The following is a 20,623-nucleotide window of genomic DNA, read 5'->3' on the forward strand; positions in this document are numbered from 1 at the left end:
TAAAGGAAATGTCTACTTTGTATATTGCTAAGGATAGTGGTACCAAAGCTGCTTTTCCACATTGCAAAAGCAGCTTAACACAAACCAAAACTGAGTCCCAGTTTTGTTGAACAGAGTGAAATTTCTCCCAGTTGTGGCTTGCATGTGTCTATCAAGTCTTCATCTTTACTTTCTGCCTCTGTAGGGCCGCAGTTTTTGCAAAATCAAAGTACAGAAAACAAGCAATTAATGCCACACTAAATGCAGAGTTTATTGGGGATAAATTGGTGAGGTTTTAAATATTTGCCTCTTGATAAACATGGGATAGCCCTGGGCAGCCATTCATTAAAAATGTGGAACAGTTCCACGTTTAGCTAGAGGTTGCTAACATGGGCTGCTTTTTGAGTCATTGCCTTTTGTGAAGTAAACTGCAAGGGAATGGCAGTGTAAATTAAAGAGTGTGGCAGACAGACAGATACTGACATGAAGGTCCAGTGATATTTAATATGTTCAGAGTTTAATCCAAGATTAAATGTTTGAAGTTCATTTGAGTTTCTGCAATTAGAGAAGCCTTTGTGGGAGGAAGGGGGAGGGAACCACCCAAAAACTTTCTCAGTAGATGTAATGTTTTGGTAAGGCTGTTCCTTTCAGTTTGATTCCAGTGATCCCATAGTACATTTTTGAAGGCAAATAAATGACTCCACAGTGTGAATGTGTAAATAGGTCCTTTTAAATCACCAATGGTCTGGCATAATCAGTGGTTTGCTGTGGTATTTTTCAAAAGCTAGAGTGTCAAAAAGGTTTGTGTAGGTATAAAATGTTTGCATTTTATGAAGCAACAGTATGTTACACAGCTCATATGAAGACTGTGTAACGTTTTTATTGCCTTTTACTTCTATAAACGTTGTAGATTTTAAAGTGTCCACCTAACATATAAAGGAAACTCGTAAACGTTCACCCATTTATGGGCAGCAATTTCTCTAGGGTTCAGTCACCTCCATCCCACAAACACACATATGGATTTTGCATAATTTCTAGCATCTTAAGTAGGCGGCAGAGCAATTCAACCCCCTGTCAGCACAGGGATCCAGCCATATGGATATTACTGTATGACTAAAATGAATAGAGTTGACCCTTCTCTTGTCTTCCACAGGCTGGTGAAGGATGCACCGTGGGATGAGGTCCCTCTCGCTCACTCTTTGGTTGGATTTGCCACTGCTTATGATTTCTTGTACAACTATCTTAGCAAGTCCCAGCAGGAAAGATTTCTTGAGGTGATTGCCAATGCCTCAGGATACATGTATGAAGCATCATACAGGCGGGGATGGGGATTCCAGTACCTGCACAACCACCAGCCAACCAACTGCGTGGCCTTGCTGGCAGGAAGCCTGGTTCTGATGAATCAAGGTATGTGCTGAACAATGAGAGAGTCATTTTTTTAAAAAAGCATGATTGAATCAGTAGCGTTTTCTAGTTGTGAACAAAAGTGTCAGAAGTTGATACAGTTGCTTGATAATCAACAGCTAGTGCAACCAACTGGAAAGGTTATGTTGGGACCTGCCTCAAGTAGGCAGACCACAGCTGCCTTCTACTTACATTGATTTACAACGCAGTAATAACTCACTTCTCAGTTACTGAAGTCATCTGGGTTTACTGCCAGGTAGCCGTGATTAGGATTGCAGCTTTAGTTTATTTTCAGGACATCGCCTTGAGAAGTGTTACTGAAGAAGCTCACTGTTTCTTACTCTTTCTTCTTCAGAATGCATTTGCAAGTAATTTATTTATCCTGTATGTTTTGTAAAACAGCTTGAACGGGAAGGATATAACATGTGATATAACAGAGGGAGAAAAAATTATCTCTGTCCATTTATTCCACACCCTGCAAAACTGTATAAACCTCCTTTATCATTTGCCTATTTTTCTAAACTAAGAAGTCCCAACTGCTTTAGCCTTTTTTTGTGGGGAAGGGTTTCAACCCCTTGATCAATTTGGTCGTCTTTTTCTGCTGGTTTCCTGGTTGTTTTTGAGTTGGATAGACCAGAATTGTACATAGTAAGATTCCATGAAATCCAGCCACATTAAATATTAATTTAAGTGGTGCATCACATTTCCCTTCCCTCCCTTAATCAACCCTAGCATGGATTTTGCCTTTTTCTCCACTGATCCACACTGAGTTGCATCTTCCTTGAGCTATCCACCACAAACCCATGACCTTTCGTTTAGTCACTGACAACCACTGGTCATTGGCCAGGCATGATCCCTTGGCAGAAAACTTGGGCATTACATGTTATCAAAGGCTTGTCTCCTATATATGGATCCAGCTTAATACACCTCACCAAGGCTGCATGTAAGTAACTGCTGCTTGGAGCAGAAGCAGCCAACTCACATAAGTAGGAAGATGGATCATGCCCCTGGCCTTCACTTGAGGTTTTGGAATAATTCATTTTTAACGAAAGCTGATATTCAGGGGAAGCTGAATTCTTTGCCACTTTCAGTTTGGATATTTTCATAGAATACTTTCCATCCTGGTCATAAACTAGTATGTGTAATTTTTTTTATCTGTGTTTAAAAATGACATTTTATAGATCGTATCTCTATTGGGTATAATATTCTCAATATTACCTTCCAGGTTATCTTCAGGAAGCATACCTGTGGACTAAGCAAGTCCTTGCAATCATGGAAAAGTCTATAGTTCTGCTTCAGGAAGTGACAGATGGATCTCTCTATGAAGGAGTAGCGTATGGCAGCTACACCACCAGATCCCTTTTCCAATACATGTTCCTTGTTCAAAGGCACTTTGACATTAACCACTTTAAACACCCCTGGCTTAAAGAACATTTTGCTTTTATGTACAGGACGGTTCTGCCAGGTAAGCAGCTCGAATCAGCTTCAAAATAAATGACCAATGGGTCTTTAGATAAAGCCCCAAGTTGTGAGATTCTTGTGTACAGTGGCAGGCTGCATGCCAGTATCAAACTGTAGCCCCTCCTGACAGGAGATAAGTGTTGCTGGAGCTGAGCAGCACCAACCAGCTGTCAAGCGATACACACAGTGCAATCACACCTAAAAATCTGTTTCTGCACACTTAGAGGATTCTCTGGATCAAAGTGATCCAGAATATTTGGGTTGGATCCAAAAGTGCATTTTTAAATGCAGAAAGCACTTTCTGCTTTTCTTGCCCATTTGCCCATTCAGCTCTGAACTTGCCACCAACTTCCCTCTCCGCCCCCAGGTAACTAGCAGTGCTGCTGCTGCTGGGAGGCTATTGCTGTACCTCTACCCCACCAGGCAAGGTGTTCCTGCTGAAAAGGGAGTTAATATTGTGGTATGGATCTTCCTGCTGCAACTAGACTATGAAGTTGGACCACAATTTATTAAACCAGGCAAACCATCCTTATTAGAATGCCTGCTACAACACAAGTATTCTCATACGTGTACATATAACTGAGGCAATACCACTTCACAACTTTATACTGTTGTTGGGTTTGAGATTAACTAAAAAGGGGGTGTCTGTTGAAACTCTTTTCTTAAATTGATTGCATGCTAGATAAAACAATATTCAAGAGCATAGAATCCTGGAAATCTTCAATTCCCAAGGACTCCCTCTGACTTCAGCAGGACACTCCCATCTCTGTACTCAAATATGCAGTGTTGAGTAATGTGCTTACATGGATACATGTCTGATTTTACTTTTCCTCATAGGATTCCAAAGGACAGTTGCTATTGCAGATTCCAACTACAATTGGTTTTATGGACCAGAGAGCCAGTTGGTGTTCCTGGACAAGTTCGTTATGCGCAATGGTAGTGGAAACTGGTTGGCTGATCAGATAAGGAGGAACCGAGTGCTTGAAGGTCCAGGGACACCATCCAAAGGACAGCGTTGGTGCACGCTTCACACTGAATTTATCTGGTACGAGACAAACAAATCCTAATGCAGAGAGACTTTTGAGGGTCCTCTGCCAATGTATGTTGGAATATTGTACTCTGTTCATGTGCTGCCTTGGACAAAAACTGACTGGCATGGAATTAACGTCCTTATGAACTTGGAATAAATTTTGAAATTATGAAAGCAGTATCTAATGAAAACTGAAGAAAAAATTGGCAGTAATTTTGTGCAAACCTCAGCCCCAACCTGCCCCTGCAAAAGAATAATAATCAACTTATGGCACAGAAGAAGCCTTGTGGGGTCTGCCGTTGGCTGGAAATTAGGCTCCTGAGTATGTACAAAATTATCTTTTACTGTCAGATCACAGAGGTTTGTAGGTATTATATGCCTCCCATTTCAGCTCAGGAAACAGAGAAGACTACAAACCCCGTGATCTCCAGCAGAAAATGATGTTCATGAATATACTTAGGAGCATCATTTCTATCCAAGGATAGATCCAGCAAGGCTTCTCCTTTGTCTAGTGAGTCTTCCTTACTGTGGGATACCTCCTCCTCATTCTTAGAAGTAGGTTTGTTTGTATGTTTTATTAACTTTGGAAAGTGGGAGTCCTGGCTTGGTGGGCTAGGTTGGGGGGACAAATACCATTTTGAGCAAGATACACATTTAAAGCGGTCTGAACCTGCCTTGAAATGGAGAAATGCTTCTTTTCTAATGGGAAGTTCACAAATTCTTATTTGGTGCCATCCCCAGTGTCAAGGACTGGAGCTTTTCATGACTACTCTTCCCTGAATCTTCCTCATCTGAAATATTGCCTTCCCTAGTTGTTTGCAGATATTCTAGATCATGCGAGTTCCTGTAGTGTAAGATGCTATAATTCCTGCTTATAGATAAGCAAAATCTGCATTTAATCAGGACAGTATTCTTCAGTAAGGATGGTTAGAGAACGGAATATTGTTACCTATTAATATTTAACTGAGAAAATCAAAAGAGATGAATAATTAATGCCTATTATTGTCATTCTTTTATTTTTATTTTTGGAAAGGTATGATGCAAGCCTGGGTTTAGTACCTCCTCCAGACTATGGCATTCCAAAACTGCATTATTTTGAGGACTGGGGAGTTGTAACATATGGAAGTGCACTGCCGGCCGAAGTCAACAGACCTTTCCTCTCCTTCAAATCAGGAAAACTGGGAGGACGTGCAATATATGATATTGTTCACCGAAATAAATACAAAGACTGGATAAAAGGCTGGAGGAACTTCAATGCTGGCCATGAACACCCAGATCAGAACTCCTTCACTTTTGCCCCCAATGGTGTACCTTTCATAACAGAAGCTCTGTATGGACCAAAATACACATTTTTAAATAATGCACTGATGTTTTCTCCAGCTGTGTCAAAGAGCTGTTTTTACCCCTGGGAAGGGCAAGTTACTGAAGACTGCTCATCAAAGTGGTTGAAATATAAACATGACTTGGCTGCAGATTGCCAAGGGAGAGTGGTTGCTGCTATGGAAAGAAGTGGGATCATCTTCATCAGGGGTGAAGGAGTGGGTGCGTACAACCCCAAACTAAAACTGAAAAGCCTCCAAAGAAACCTGTTACTTATACACCCCCAGCTCCTCTTGCTAGTGGACCAAATACTTATTGACGATGGTAGCCCCTTGGAGACAGTAGCCAGCTTCTTCCACAATGTGGATGTGCCTTTTGAGGAAACAGTTATTGACGATGTCCACGGGGCCTTCATTAGGCAACGAGATGGAATGTACAAGATGTACTGGATGGATGACACTGGCTACAGTGAAAAAGCTGTCATTGCCTCAAGAATGTATCCCAGAGGCTACCCTTACAATGGGACAAACTATGTGAATGTCACAACTCACCTGCGAGCCCCAGTCACGAGAGCTGTGTACCTCTTTATTGGGCCTTCCATTGAGGTCCAAAGCTTCAGCGTCCATGGGGATTCTCAGCAATTAGATGTCTTCATAACAACCGATGAGCACGCCTATGCCGTCTATTTATGGACCGGTGAGGATAAAAGCCGCTCTGTCTTTGCACAAGTTATTGCAGACCGCCATAAAGTTCTGTTTGACCAAGCCTCAGCTATTACCAGCCCCCCGGTATCAGAAGTCAGAGACTACATGGGGATAGTAGAAAAGAACATTCAGCATTTCAAGCCTGTCTTCCAGCAGCTAGAGAAACAGATACTTTCCCGTGTGCGGAACACAGACAGCTTCAGAAAGACAGCTGAGCGCCTGCTGCGGTTTTCAGATAAAAGGCAGACGGAGGAGGCCATTGACAGGATATTTGCAATCTCACAACAGCAGCAGCAGCAGCAGCAAGGCAAAGCAAAGAAGAACAGAAAGATGGCTAAAGGCTATAAGTACGTTGATGCTGGTCCCGACATTTTTGCACAGATTGAAGTGAATGAAAGAAAAGTTCGACAGAAGGCGCAGACTTTGGCTCAGAAAGAATTGCCTGTGGATGAAGATGAGGAAATGAAAGATCTTCTTGATTTTGCAGATATTACATATGGGAAACACAAGGACAGTGTGTTATTCAAAGGCCGATCTGGTCTTGCACAGATGCTGGCAACTGCTCGAAGCAGTGCTCCTTCAATGTCAGCATCTTACACCCGCCTCTTCCTCATTCTGAACATTGTCATTTTCTTTGTCATGCTAGCCATGCAACTCACTTGGTTCCAGAAAGCCAAGAGCCTGCATAGCCAAAGATGTCTTTATGCGATCTTGCTAATTGACAGCTGTATATTATTGTGGCTGTATTCCTCTTGTTCTCAGTCACAATGCTAGCAATAAAAACCCCAGTGATTGCTACTTGACCATTCTGTGATTAGATATGTCTATGCAAAGCATTAAGCCTAATAGGGCCAGAATATATTTTGTTCATCTTCTGACACATTCCAGAAACCCTTGTGGGATTATTGAATTATTGTAGTCAGAGAAGATAAAGTTAATGGGCATTGGGGCACTGAACACATATCTCAAAGTACCACCTAGATATGGGTCAAGTTGCATTTGTCCTAAGAATGAATGTTACATGTCCTTGTTCTGAACTCAATATGTGGCATTACATTTCCTTCTTCAATAGAGAAATTATATATCTCAGATGAGTTGTTCCACAACTTTTGTGAAATTTTTAAAATATGTAACTATTTTAACAGTCCCCCAAACTGGTTGTTCACACATGCAGCAAGGTTTTTAGCCAAAGGATTTCATCCTTTCTGTCTAGCCAGAGATAATTATATGAAGGGAGGGTGACGAGAAGTGCTATTGATTATTTGTTGCGTCTTACTGCTTACCTGTCTTAAAACGCAGGCACTACTGTATAGCACTTCCTGTCAGTATCACTATCATTTTCTGTCTATCGCCAGTAACAGAAAGTGCTGCTTGCCTTGCCCCCGCCTCCAGTCAAGACTATGCAAGGTCCTTCTTCCAATCTTTGTAAGCAGAAAGCCAGTTTGGGCTAACTAACAGCTCCTGGAGCATCAAGACCCTATAGTGTGTGAATGCTTAAATGGGAAATTATGACGCCATAAGCCAAATGCTGTCATTTGTCCTTTTCCCCATTTATGCTGGAAGGAAAGAGCAGCAAGCTCATGTTATTTGGTCAGTGCAATGCAGAGGCAGCTGGGCCCATAAATAAAATCTCGAATGAGACAATAAGGTATCTTTGCGCTGGCACACGCTTGCATTTTCATCACTTAACGCCTGCCTAATTGAGGGATGAGTCATATATTGTAACATACACAACAAGCCATCAATAATTTTGTAAGATCCTCTCAAGTGAAGGCTTAGCCACACTTCTTGTCCTGTTGCTTTCCCCCCAGGGAAAACTCTTTAGTGCTCAATCAGAGCACACAGCAATTTGGGTTTTCTCTGAATTGATGTTTGCTTCGACTTAGCACTAAAGAGCAGGGCAAGGGAAAAACCCCTCGCACGTTTGCCTAGAAAGTGCAAGTCAAGTGAATAAACACTCAGACGTGTGCTTTCTAGACACAAAATTGTGGACGAGCCCTGAGTTTCACTAGTGTCAGTTCACATAATCTGTTGCCAGTCAGCAAATGTTTCATGTTCAGGTAGATGACCCTCATGGCCCCTTCTATCTCTACACTGACATGATTTTATATGAGCCAGAACTTAGCTTTCCTGAAGAAGCCAGGGGAACGCATTAGGTAACTGGGGAAAAGGGAACAGGGGTGCTCATGATGGGTGCTCAGCCCCATCTATACCAAAGTGCTATCCAGTTGGGAATGTTTGTATTGAGAGTGTGGGTGAAATGTATAGGATAATGTACATTTTTGTGGAATTACTTCTAGGTGGGATTCTAGATGCCATAGACTTCTAGTTGACCACTGTGAATAGATGCTGGACTAGATGGGCCTTTGGTCGGATCCAGCAGAGTTCTTTTTATGTTCTTAGCAGTCTTTCTGTGTCGAAATTTTCTGAGATTAACTGATTGATGAGGCCCTTGCTCCTCCCAGTTTTTAGGATATCGGCCCTGTATGTATCTAGAAGTTCCTGAAACAAGAAAAGACATTGCTTCTGCAATTAATGAATGTGCCTCTCTTGCATGCAGGAATCATGGGGATGATATTTAAATCCAAGGCATTTGAAAATGAATATGAGTTGAGGAAATGGTTTTTATTGTACACATTGAAGAAAATACAGTGCTTTTTCCAAATGCATTTTGCTAAATAAAGAGATTATAAATGTCTGTGGTATCTCAAACTTTTGCTTAATTTTTCTTCTTTTGTTGTGCATCCATACAATAAGGAACATCTGATTTCTTATTTTATGCACATTGACCTCACATAATTTGTTGCTCAAGATAGAAGAAAACTTCCAACAGCTTTTGCTTTTAAAAAAACCTGAATTTCTATTTTTTAAAAAAGTCTTTTTTTAAAAAAAAGGTTTTTAAAAATCTCTCATAGCTGTGCAAAAGTATTTGAATATGTCTGGGGAGGTTTCCCATGAACTGTACAATTTGTCTTTCCTCCCATGGTTCCAATCTCCTTTGCTCTTACTGTTCTCCAGCTTTTGCCCTTGTAAAAATCATTTTTGGAAAGTTAAGAGTGGATACAAAATGATTCTGCACTAATGCTCCAATTCTGCAACGGTGGAGGAAGGAGAGAAATCCCAAAGCACTTCTTCCACCGCATCCACTTCCCTGCTGGGTTCTGATTTATATAGTACCAGTTCCTGAGTCAATGTAATGTTTTCTTTTGTTTGGGGGTATGTTGGGGCTTGGAAACACTTTGGATCCAAACTTCCTCTGGTCCTCTACTACTAGGTACCCTTTTTGGTCCTACCAATGTCTGAGCTCCAACACCAGCAGGACCAGGGTCATGGAGATTTCTTTAGTCAGTAAAGTTAAACATTGGATCTCTGTCTCTCAGGTCAGAAATTCCTAGTACCTTTTGCCCCTGTGGTACCCTCCCATGGGCCATAGGATTTCAACCTAAACTGAATATATGCGTATTTGTTTAATGGAAACAAATTTGGGCATTTATAAAAAGAACCTTTGGATGGACAGCACTGCTCAGTGTATAAGTTCTGAAGAATCGGTCAACTTGGGTATTATTTTATGAAAAACAATCAAATGACATTTCTTGAGGATATATGAATGATATGTTTAAAACTCCAGAGGGCAATCATGAAGACTTCTGTTGATAATTGATTTATCAGGCCATCCATATTGTTAAAATGAGGTCAGTGCATTACAAAAGGGAGAATAGAAAAGCAGATGTAGATAGGTTGAAAGCAGGAGTTTAAAGAAGGCATGTTGGAAAATACTATTCAAGGATGCCAGCAGATGAAGTTTTATTTTATATTTCAACAGATGTGTAGGATGCTATATGCTGATCACATTCTCTGATGCTATTTTTGAACTAGTGCACAAACAACAAGACTGTGATTCACTTCAGCCGTTAATCACAGGACAAAGTTGGCCATGTCATGATCTCTCAGCCGTGAGTTCTTACTGTAAATGTGACTGTGCAAATAATCATGTACACTGCATAGATATTATTTATTGAATTTATACCCTTCCCTTCCCAGGAGATAAGTAAATGAGGTATTGATATTTACTGGCTTCAGCTTTAGGGTGGATTTGGGGTAAGAAATTAAGGATGGCTCTAAGACTAGCAGCATCTAGGTTCTAGATTTTGAGGACAAGTAAAATCTAATAACTTCTAGATTTTGCAGACAAGATATGGGAGCAGATGCTTTTGTCCTTAGGAAATTTGATAGCTGTTCAAACAACCTTCTCTGTTAGTGAAATATTCAGCATGCATAATCTTCTAAACTGTGTCAGTAAGGCATTGGGGTATTGGCCTCCCACACTATGGTAGTGTTTCTTGTCGTTTGGCAAGATTCAGTCATAAATTTTGATTTACATTCACAATAGTGAAAGTCCTTTATTATAAAAGTGTTATTTTTTAAAAAATGAATATTTTAGTAATACTGAGGAACTGCAAAACACTATTTTTCAAGGGAAATATAGAAGTATGGAAAATCAAATGGGAATGCTGCCTTCTCCTTAAGCAACACCAGTATTGTTTTACCTTTGTTAACAGATGCTCGTGTGCAGAAGTACATTTGTGTTAACCCAGCATTATACGTTGAATTGTGCAATGTGACTCCAGCATAAAGTTGAATGACCATCCAGAAATTGGTTCATCAGCCACTTCTAGTTTACAGTTGCCTTAGTGGATGTGTGAAAACTTCTTCAGACAACCTGACTCCACAAGAATGGCTATTTATGTAGTTGAAGTATCTTGAAACTTGTACATTTTCCCTGTGGTCTTTCATAATACCGACAAAAATGTGGAGACTATACAATCACAATTCATTCCAATCATAGTAGCAGATAAATTTACCAGGCATATTTCCAGAGCTCCAAATGTTTATTGTTATTAATTTATTCAATGTGTATACTGCCCTTCATGCAAAGATCACAACATAAAAATACAAAATCAGAATACAAAAGAAATCATAAAAGAAAAGCAAACTATTAATCCCCCCTCCCCAAAAATGTTTTTAAAAGGCAATAGAATGTTCATCGGTCCAAGGCCTGGTTGAAGAGAGACGTTGCTGTCTGTTGCTTAAAGATATGTAATGAAGGCATCAATCAAGCTTCCCTGGGGAGGGCATTCTACAAACAGGGGGTTACTGCAAAAAAAGGACCCTCAAGACATTTTTTGGAGGGGGCACATGAAGGAGGGCTTCAGGTGATTATCATAGGGTGTAGGTCAGTTCATATGGAGAGAGGTGGTCCCTGAGGTACTGTGGTCCTAAGCCGTTTCTGACAATGTGTAGGTTGTAACAGAGATAGCATGAGTATTTTTGGTGCCTGGATTAAATGCAGATGACATTGGATGGGTGCATCCAATACATAATTATAGCAGTGCAACCCCAACTCCTTGTGGGGCCAGAGGAAGTGTCCTGAGGCTCAGCTCTGCCTGGCTTTGTCAGCCTCCTCTGTTGGTTGAGCTGCAGTGTAAAGGAGGAATCCAATGCAGCTACTCCAATGGTGGGTTGAAATAGGTGGAAACCTGGCTGGGCTGACCCAGGATTCAGCAGCTCCTGTGTGGACTCTGGTGCTGTCAGGCAATGGCCATGGGTCTGATCTGGGACTCTGCAGTACCAGCCTGGGAGCTGGCACAGTGTAGGGGCTTTTTTCCTGCCCCCACCTTCTGGCACAAATGCTGGGGCTGTGGGTTCATCACTGGGTGCATCACTTCGTCAAGCCACACCGCTGACAGCCATAATTTAGGATTGCAGCCTTGATTATTAACCACCTTGCACTTTTTACTGTTACTCTAATGTCTACTCTGAGGTGGGCCACTTCACCCTGTAGAAATTACATTAATAATAGGTTTTCCCTTATTTGGATTGCCTGAAGCTCAGAATCAAGTCATTACTGCAACATCAGTACTTTAAGGATACTCCCACTACATTTGATTTGATTCGAGCAAAGAATGCAGCGTGTGTTTGTGCCACATAGGAAACTTATGAATATGATAATTTTACAGCTTGCCAGTGTGCCCGAGAGAAATACTTCCATTTTATAGTGCAATAAAACTTGTTGATCACAGATGCTCTTATAAGTCACTGTTTTCATAAGAGGTTTAATAACTTAATATCTGCTAATTTTAAAAAAGCTGGCAAGAAACAGGCAGGAATAAATACAGCTTATTCTAAAAGGAGTCAGATGTTGGTCACAGAATGCAAATGTTTGTGAAAATACAGATCATTCACAAGCATCAGATCTGGGCCTGCCCTTTCACACTCCCAACTCAATGTGAAGAGTTCGTTTTATTTTGGCCTCAGCCCTGGTGTTTTATTGAAGCATAACTGGTAAATCTGAGGAGTTCTTATAGTTCTATATGTGGAAATAAGGCCACAACAGCCAGCCTTGATTGAATAATTGGCACCACACATGAACATTCTGTCCATTTTCTTAAGTCCTGTTTCAAAAAAATTTAAAAAATAGTGTAGTGAGTAAGATTTTGTTCTGCACACACAGAGAAGTGTGTATGTATTATGTGAAATGGATGCAGAGGTGTGTAGTAATGTCTAGTCACTTTTCAGTTCCTTTGACAAACTAAAGCTTCCTGGTTAAGTTGTCTTCTCCCTAAAAGTTTACTTTGGAAAATATCAGCTCCTTTTGGAATGGGCCAATTAACTGCTGTTAATTTCCTTCTGCTTGGTCAATGTCAATGTTGTTGTTTTTCCCCCAGGAAAGCCCCAGCTTTTTCTTTCATGTAACTAAACATTACGTATACAAGCTTGCGTATTCTAAACTTGTCAGGAAAGAGTGGCTGACAACATGGCAATTCTGAATGCTTCGTTCCAAAAGCAGGGTGGAGACTTTTCCATTCATGTATTAAATACCATCAGAGACACTTTCATATTTTCCTTCCATAGCTTTATGGCACACATGGAATGGTTTTGTTTAACATGTTAATCAGAACCTTACTGTTCAACCAAAGAGGGATGCAATTAAAGCAGGGGGTAGTGACCCTGTGGATCTCTGGAAGTTGCTGGACTACAACTCCCATCATTGCTGATCATTGGCCAGGCAGATGTGGCTGATGGGAAATAGAGTTCAACAACATCTGGATGGCTGCAGGTCTCACCCCCCCCCCCACCCACAGGTTCAATCTCCAGCATCTGAAGACGGCCACCACAGGGGGTTCAGATGTACCAGGTCCCATAGCCAAGAGGGGCCTCAGGCTATCAGCTTTCTTTTTCTTTTTAAAAAAAGTCGCTAACCCTTGTAACTTCCTTACAATTTCAGTTGAGATGAGTCAACCTGGCTGCTCCCATCTCTCAGTGCCATTGAGTGAAGTCAGAGAGATCAAGTGTGCACATTGTGGCAACCTGGAAGTGGCCGGGAAAGGGGGCAGAACAGGGACAGAATAGGCTTATCTGTGCTTTGGCACATGCAGGGGTCAGGAATGTAACCCCTGTGCAAATTGTTCGTTGCTTGTACTGGGCTCAGAAAACCCTGTTGGCACCACTTTCTGAAGGGCACCATCCTTGCTTTGGGAAACATGTGTCCAGTGCAAGTGCCTGGTGTCTTTGTCTGCACCAAACTCAGCCTAGTGATGTTAGGGCCCAGGAGCAGCCAAAGTTTGTCCGAGATTCTCCAACCCAAAACTAGGTCCCACATCACAATTCAGGGCAAGCGTTCATTTCAGCTTTGATGCCATGGTTCTGAGAAGAGGAAATAGGAACGCAGATGGGGTATTCATAGAATTGTAGAGTTATAAGGGACCCGAGGATCATCTAGTCTAACCCCTTTCCAACGTAGGAATCTCTCTCTCTCTCTCTCTCTCTCTCTCTCTATATATATATATATGAAATGTGCAGCCTTGAAGCAGGCTGTTTACCCATACCTAAACCTTTTTTTCTTTTTCTTTACATGACATGATTTCTTGACAATTGCTGCTGAACGAGCAACCAGCCGTTGCTGAAAGTTCTGCCAATGTCTGTGGAGCTTGATGTGTGACCAGTGGTTTAATACTTGCTTTGATGTTGCAGTCATGAAGTGAAAATATAAAAGTGTCATCAAGGATACTGAGTGTGAGCAAAAATTTTCAGCTGACTCAGATCAAAGTTCTTGCATTTCCCTACCACTCAACATGCTGTCTCCAGGTGCTGCATCTTTCTGGGGTGGGGAAAGAGGGAGAGAGAGGAGGGAGGAAACCAATGGTCCATGTTTTATATAGTTCTGTATTTTATATATCGTTAGCTGGTTCCCAGTTCTTACAGTGCATTTGCTTTGCATCGTCACTGCCAGTCTCTCCTTGTGTTCTCATCTGCCTAATGCACATTTTTCAGCCTGTTTCATCATTGCCAAGGTCGTGGCACACAGGAGCCACCTAGCGGAATGCTTAATAATAATAAAGTTAGTTTCGACCCCAGTCACTACTTCCTCTTTTGTCTGTCCCCACGCAAATAGGAAATCTTAACGCTCGATTCTTCTGAACATACTGATTTGTATTTTTTCTACAATCCTCTTTCCTGTTGAATGAGCATAATTTTTACCATATGTATCTTGCCATCCCCAAAGTCAGGGTAGCTAGTAGTTGCTCGAAACATTAAAATCACAGCAGATAGGAAAGGTATGGCTTCAGCCAAGTTTTGCTGCATGATCAACGGCCCAGGCACTGCTTGGAGGAGAAAAAAAAAGAGTATGGGGAATGGGAAACAGAGGGAAAAAGGTGGTGGTGGTTTGTATTTGTTTCTACTTGGGGGGGGGGGACCCTTTAATGAACAGGTTTTCAAAAAGGCAAATATGTTCCTGTGGCCATGTTCTATAAGTATTTGTGGATCTGCTGTTTAAATATCTTGTAGGAAATTTACTATATTTTGTGCCAATTGTTGGTAGCTTTCAGTAGCTCTGGGATGTGGGTGGTGCTGTGGGTTAAACCACAGAGCCTAGGACTTGCCGATCAGAAGGTTGGCGGTTCGAATCCCCGCGATGGGGTGAGCTCCCGTTGCTCGGTCCCAGCTCCTGCCAACCTAGCAGTTCGAAAGCATGTCAAAGTGCAAGTAGATAAATAGGCACCGCTTCAGCGGGAAGGTAAACACTGTTTCTGTGAGCTGCTCTGGTTCACCAGAAGTGGCTTAGTCATGCTGGCCACATGACCCGGAAGCTGTACGCCAGCTCCCTCAGCCAATAAAGTGAGATGAGCGTGCAACCCCAGAGTAGGTCACGACTGGACCTAATGGTCAGAGGTCCCTTTACCTTTACCTTTCAGTAGCTCTAAGCCAGGGATGGCCCTCCAGATGTTGAATATCCAACTTCCATCAGCCCTAGCCAGAACAGCTAATGTGTGGGATAACCTTCATATAACCAACACACTTAAGTCTAATTAATGCACAAAGGGGTTAGCTAGGTCACTCCCTCTCAGCTTGGGAGGAAGGTACCGTATTTTTCTCTCTATAAGACGCACCAGACCACAAGACGCACCTAGTTTTTGGAGGAGGAAAACAAGAAAAAAAATATTCTGAATCTCAGAAGCTAGAGCAACAAGAGGGATCGCTGCGCAGTGAAAGCAGCAATCCCTTTTGCTGTTCTGGCTTCTGTGATAGCTGCGCAGCCTGCATTCGCTCCATAAGACGCACACACATTTCCCCTTATTTTTAGGAGTGAAAAAGTGAGTCTTATAGAGCAAAAAATACAGTAAACAAGCCTATTGTCCTCTCCCAGTCTACCTGAGAAGCTGAGTGAAGAGGGTTTTTTGCTGGTTGCTGCAGCTCAGACCGCATGGCTCTAACAAGCCAATCTTGTGTTCTTTTGCCAATAATTTAGGAACTTTCACCACTGTAACAAGCCAAGTTTTACTAGTTACGTTTTCTGAGTGATATGTGGGAAAGCAAATGAATCTCATTTTTGGAGAGTTTATAAGTAAACCATTTTTAACTGATCAGACGTGGTCTTACTTTACACTGGGGGAGAAGAGACTATTTTGGAAGTACTTGTGTGATGTACTTCACAGTGGTGACTGTTGCCCATCGGGACTGCTAATGTGGAAAGCAGGGAACCCAAAAGTATTCGGAGCCAGAGCCAATGATAAGCATAACCAAATAATTCTAGTTTTGGACCCGTCCTCTACCTCCCGGCTCAGTTGTACAAGGGCAATGCAGAGACTAAGGATGCTGCAGCTGTGAAGCAATACCACTCTCTGGCTGGCTGTAAGGAATAAAGGAGAAGTGAGGGCAGGCTGAGGCTGGTAGGGCATGGACCAGCCTCTCCTGGTACTTCCATTAAATTCACAAAACAGTCTGGCTCAATCCCTGTCTCCCAACATAACATTGTTATGAAGATAACATAAAAAGAAGAATTGTGTATCCTGCCCCTAACCCTTTTTGGCTTGCTTGGAAATTAATAATTACCACTTATGGTTCTAATAAAATAAAATAACAGCTCAGACCATTTAAATGCAGCAAGATTTGCAGGAGGATTTCTTCTTCTGTTTTTGCTTCAGTGAGTGAGTTGTTGGCGATTCAATTGTGATGAAGAAGAAACCCAAAAAGGAAGTGGTCTATAAACATGTTTTCCAGTAAAGTCTCCAAATTCTCTTTCTCTATCTCGCACCAAAAGTGAAACCGTTTGTGACTGCAAATAGTTTCAAACTGCAGATTTCCTCTTTCAAGTTAGAGCCTTGCTTCCTGTGTAGGAAGAAAGTGTATCAGAGGACAGACGTAGAGCAACAAAGTAGTCCCAGGGAGCAGGATGGACAAGTTTCGTGCGGTGTTTGATTTCTGCCTTAATCACCAGAAGGCACTGGGCTATGGGGCTGTCTCTTTGTTGACGGTTGGTAGCGAGCGCATCTTTTCTGCTGTGGTGTTCAAATGCCCTTGCAACTCCTGGAATATGCTCTATGGCCTGGTCTTCCTCTTGGTGCCAGCCCTTATTCTGTTTCTGCTTGGCTTCTTGCTCAGTAGCCAGTCTTGGAAGATACTCACCGGAAGCTGCGCCCCCAACAGGCTGTGCAGGTGCCCTCACGGGACCCGATTCCGGCACTACTTGAAAGTGCTGGGGCTGGTGATTGTCAGAGCATCTGTTGCTCCCTTGACATGGATTGCTGTGGCCTTACTGGGAAGCCGCTTCTACGAGTGTGCCGCTTCTGGGAGCTCTTCAGTGCAGGCGTACATGTGCAAAGGCAAAGGGGGTGAGTGTGTTGAGAAAATGCCTCAGGTTCCTTGTCAGAGTGGCACTGCTACATCGGAGATGCAGGATATACTCATGAGCCTTCAAGCACAGTCTCAGGTTGGTATAACCTCTTCCAGATGGTACTACTAAGTTGTGACTTGTAAATTGCATGGGTGGGTGGGGGGCATCTCAACTTGGGACCAGGGGCACTGAAAGGCTGCGTGCTCATGTATAAACTGGGATTATTTGGGGGAAATTTACTCATGACACCGCACCCTACAGTGTATCAAGTGGTAGTGACCTGAAAATGTGCATTTTCTGGAATGCCCTTCCTTCTGCTGTTTATGTTTCCCTTTTTTCTGTTTATGCTTTCTCGTTAGTAACTAGCTCTATACTCCTCTTTTTACAACATAGCTAATATTCAGACGCTACTTGAAAGTGTTAGAAGCATCATGTGATCATGTATGTAGTTCAACTTAGCAGACTTCAACAGGGCCTTATAAGTGACATTATGTGGATGGCAGTATAAGATCCCAGCCTTTAAACAAGGGCACTTGGAAGGATAAGGTGTGGGCTGATGAGCCATCTGTTCATACATGATTCTAGATTCAGGTAGGTAGCCATGTTGGTCTGATGCAGTCAAAATAAATAAATAAATTGTCCAGTAGCACCTTAGAGACCAACTAAGTTTGTTCTGGGTATAAGCTTTCGTGTGCATGCACACTTCTTCAGATACACACCTGTTCATACATGAGAGAGGCCACAGTTTAGCTTTACATTGTGGGAAATGTTTGTTATCACGAGGAGATAGAGCCGTGTCATCAATTTTCCCTTGATGCCTCGGGATAAGGCCTAAAAGGCCTTGACCTAGCATTGCTTTATAACTATAACCTGTGCTTGTATCACATACCTTCCAAGAGCCCCAGAAAAAATGGGATACTGACTTTTCTCGAGAGATCTCAGCGGCCAGTTTGGGTGCTACGACCTTGCATACTCTTGCCCTGAAAAAATGCAGTTTTTCGGGGCTGCGATTATGTGTAGCACCCAAAAACACACATTTTAGGGCGTTGTGCGAGATCTTACACCGCCCCAAAAGTACTTTTCAGGGCAAGAGTGAGGCATGGGTCATGTGATTCATGTGACACATCCTGGGAGATGTGCATCCAGGTTTGTATTGGAAAACTTTGGAAGGTGTGGGATCAGATAATAAGAATCTATATAGACAGCCGTTATATGAACCTGCACATTTAGCATTTATTTTGCAGGAATTAATGAAATGTATACAACGGGTAAAAAAAGATGCAATTGAAGCAGGGGTCATTTATCTGACAGCCTAACAGAGATAAACCAGAGTAACCACTTGGCTATCTTTGAAGAATTGCTCTGGCATGGTAAAACATAAATAATTTCAGGGCCATGAGAATATGCCCAAAGGAAACGTGATAAGCTTGTATCAAAAAAATAGAGTGCTATATAAGATCCCAGTAAGGATCTTGTTGTCAGCATGGGGTCTGCACCATTTGCCTGTAAGGAGCTTGAAACCACTGCTGCCTGGAAGAGAGGGGATTCTGGCAGACTACAAAGGGGTCGTAAGAATATATCTGCTCTATTCGCTTTGCACTTTATTCATAACATCCTATCTATAAAACTGTTAAAGAGCAACTCAAGTGTCTTTTATTGCCTATCTGAATAATTAAAAAAAAGCTTTGGGGTTTGGCCAAACACAAAGCTCTGTGGTAGAGCATGTCCAGAAGGTCCCAGCTCCAATCACTGATATTTCCAAGGTAAAGCAGCCAGAGATTAGAGAAAGAGCTCAGCTTGGATCCTGGATTGCTACTGCTGATCAAAACAATAGACAATAATGGGCTAGGTGGACAAATCGTCTGAGCTAGTAGGTTCCTGGTATTTTGGGGGAGAAATAGTTATTACAGACATGACACAACCCCAAGTTAATTTTAGGCAAGAGTTCTATGGGGCTCACTGATGCAAACCTTGTTCTTATCTCTCTTGTGCTTCTTTGCCAAGGTGCTGGGGTGGAGTTTGATCGCCAGTGTCTTCATATTGGCCCTAGTTTCTACATGCATCTCCCGTTGCTGTTCTCCAGTCAGTATTCTCCAGCTTGCCTTCTGGAAAGTGTACCTGGAGCAAGAGCAGCAGCTTTTTGAGCAAAAGGCCAAGGATCACGCTGCGAAGCTGGCAGAGAGGAACGTCAAGTGCTTCTTTGATTCCACAGAACTGGACGAGTTTCCAACTCCAAGTGCCAAAGAGTGGCACGGCATTTCTTCCTTGTTCACCTTTAACCCTAAAAAAGATTACTACAGCATGATGCACAAATATAACAGCAGCAAAACCAACACTGGCAGTCTTAGGTCTGTGGAGGGGGATACAGTTCCTTGTTGCCTGGGGTTTGTGGATGGCGCTGGTGGTATTGACACACAAGGGTTATAGTGAAATAATTGCTTAGCCCATCAGGCTCTGTTACAAGAAGATGTCTAACTGAACATGGTTGTTATTTCCTCTTTCCTCTTTTTTTCCTCTTTCTCTTGTTTTTTGGTGTTGGGTTGTGCTTTATATGTATGGTGTGTATACAGCCTGACCATAATTAACCTCTGACTCCTACTAAGACATACAGTGGTACCTCTGGTTACATACTTAATTCGTTCTGGAGGTCCGTTCTTAACCTGAAACTGTTCTTAACCTGAAGCACCACTTTAGCTAATGGGGCCTCCTGCTGCCGCCGCGCCGCCGGAGCACGATTTCTGTTCTTATCCTGAAGCAAAGTTCTTAACCCAAGGTAATATTTCTGGGTTAGCGGAGTCTGTAACCTGAAGCGTATGTAACCTGAAGCGTATGTTACCCGAGGTACCACTGTACCTGCTTATCTAGGCTTTGGCTGGCCACTAATTCCCAGTCTGGAATAATATATTGCAGACTACCATGGGTGGAAGACAGATAGACACATAGATGATAGATAGATATAGAGATATGAGGTTTATTTTACTGAATCTCCTTGTATCTTGTCAATCCCTCTTATATTACTCAGATGAAATGTGGCACAAAGTATTTTAAAAATAAAAGATTCAGGAGTCCATCCCTCATGACGCTTTGGATACTGGATTTGGAAGGAACCAAATGCCCAAATTGCACATGAGAGGGAGAGCATAGGTGGAAGCCTTATGCTGAAAAATCAACGACTTGGATGATGGACTCAAGGGCATCCTGATCAAATTTGCAGATGACACCAAACTGGGAGGGGTGGCTAACACCCCAGAGGACAGGATCACACTTCAAAACGACCTTGACAGATTAGAGAACTGGGCCAAAACAAACAAGATGAATTTTAACAGGGAGAAATGTAAAGTATTGCACTTGGGCAAAAAAAATGAGAGGCACAAATACAAGATGGGTGACACCTGGCTTGAGAGCAGTACATGTGAAAAGGATCTAGGAGTCTTGGTTGACCACAAACTTGACATGAACCAACAGTGTGACGCGGCAGCTAAAAAAGCCAATGCAATTCTGGGCTGCATCAATAGGAGTATAGCATCTAGATCAAGGGAAGTAATAGTGCCA

General features: G+C 42.2%; 2 protein-coding genes across 4 annotated transcripts in view; both read left to right on the forward strand.

Moving 5' to 3' along the window:
• Positions 1-8,596, forward strand: part of NT5DC1 (5'-nucleotidase domain containing 1) — a 145,532-nt gene extending 136,936 nt beyond the window's left edge. For all 3 annotated transcript variants that reach the window (XM_083608518.1, XM_083608515.1, XM_083608516.1), the window contains 4 exons: positions 1,133-1,386; positions 2,609-2,848; positions 3,682-3,889; positions 4,908-8,596. In XM_083608518.1, the coding sequence (XP_083464644.1) occupies positions 1,133-1,386; positions 2,609-2,848; positions 3,682-3,889; positions 4,908-6,672 (2,467 nt within the window). In that variant the 3' untranslated portion in view covers positions 6,673-8,596. The remainder of the gene's footprint in view (positions 1-1,132; positions 1,387-2,608; positions 2,849-3,681; positions 3,890-4,907) is intronic.
• Positions 8,597-16,488: 7,892 nt separating this feature from the next.
• LOC310760325 (calcium homeostasis modulator protein 6-like) lies at positions 16,489-20,145 on the forward strand. The gene is made up of 2 exons (XM_083608665.1): positions 16,489-17,167; positions 19,076-20,145. The coding sequence occupies exons 1-2, from the start codon at positions 16,631-16,633 to the stop codon at positions 19,496-19,498; spliced, it is 960 nt and encodes a 319-aa protein (XP_083464791.1). The 5' UTR covers positions 16,489-16,630; the 3' UTR covers positions 19,499-20,145.
• The last annotated feature ends 478 nt before the right edge of the window (positions 20,146-20,623 follow it).

This window comes from Podarcis filfolensis, assembly GCF_964270895.1.
Source record: "Podarcis filfolensis genome assembly, chromosome: 3".
NCBI classification, from domain to species: domain Eukaryota; kingdom Metazoa; phylum Chordata; class Lepidosauria; order Squamata; family Lacertidae; genus Podarcis; species Podarcis filfolensis.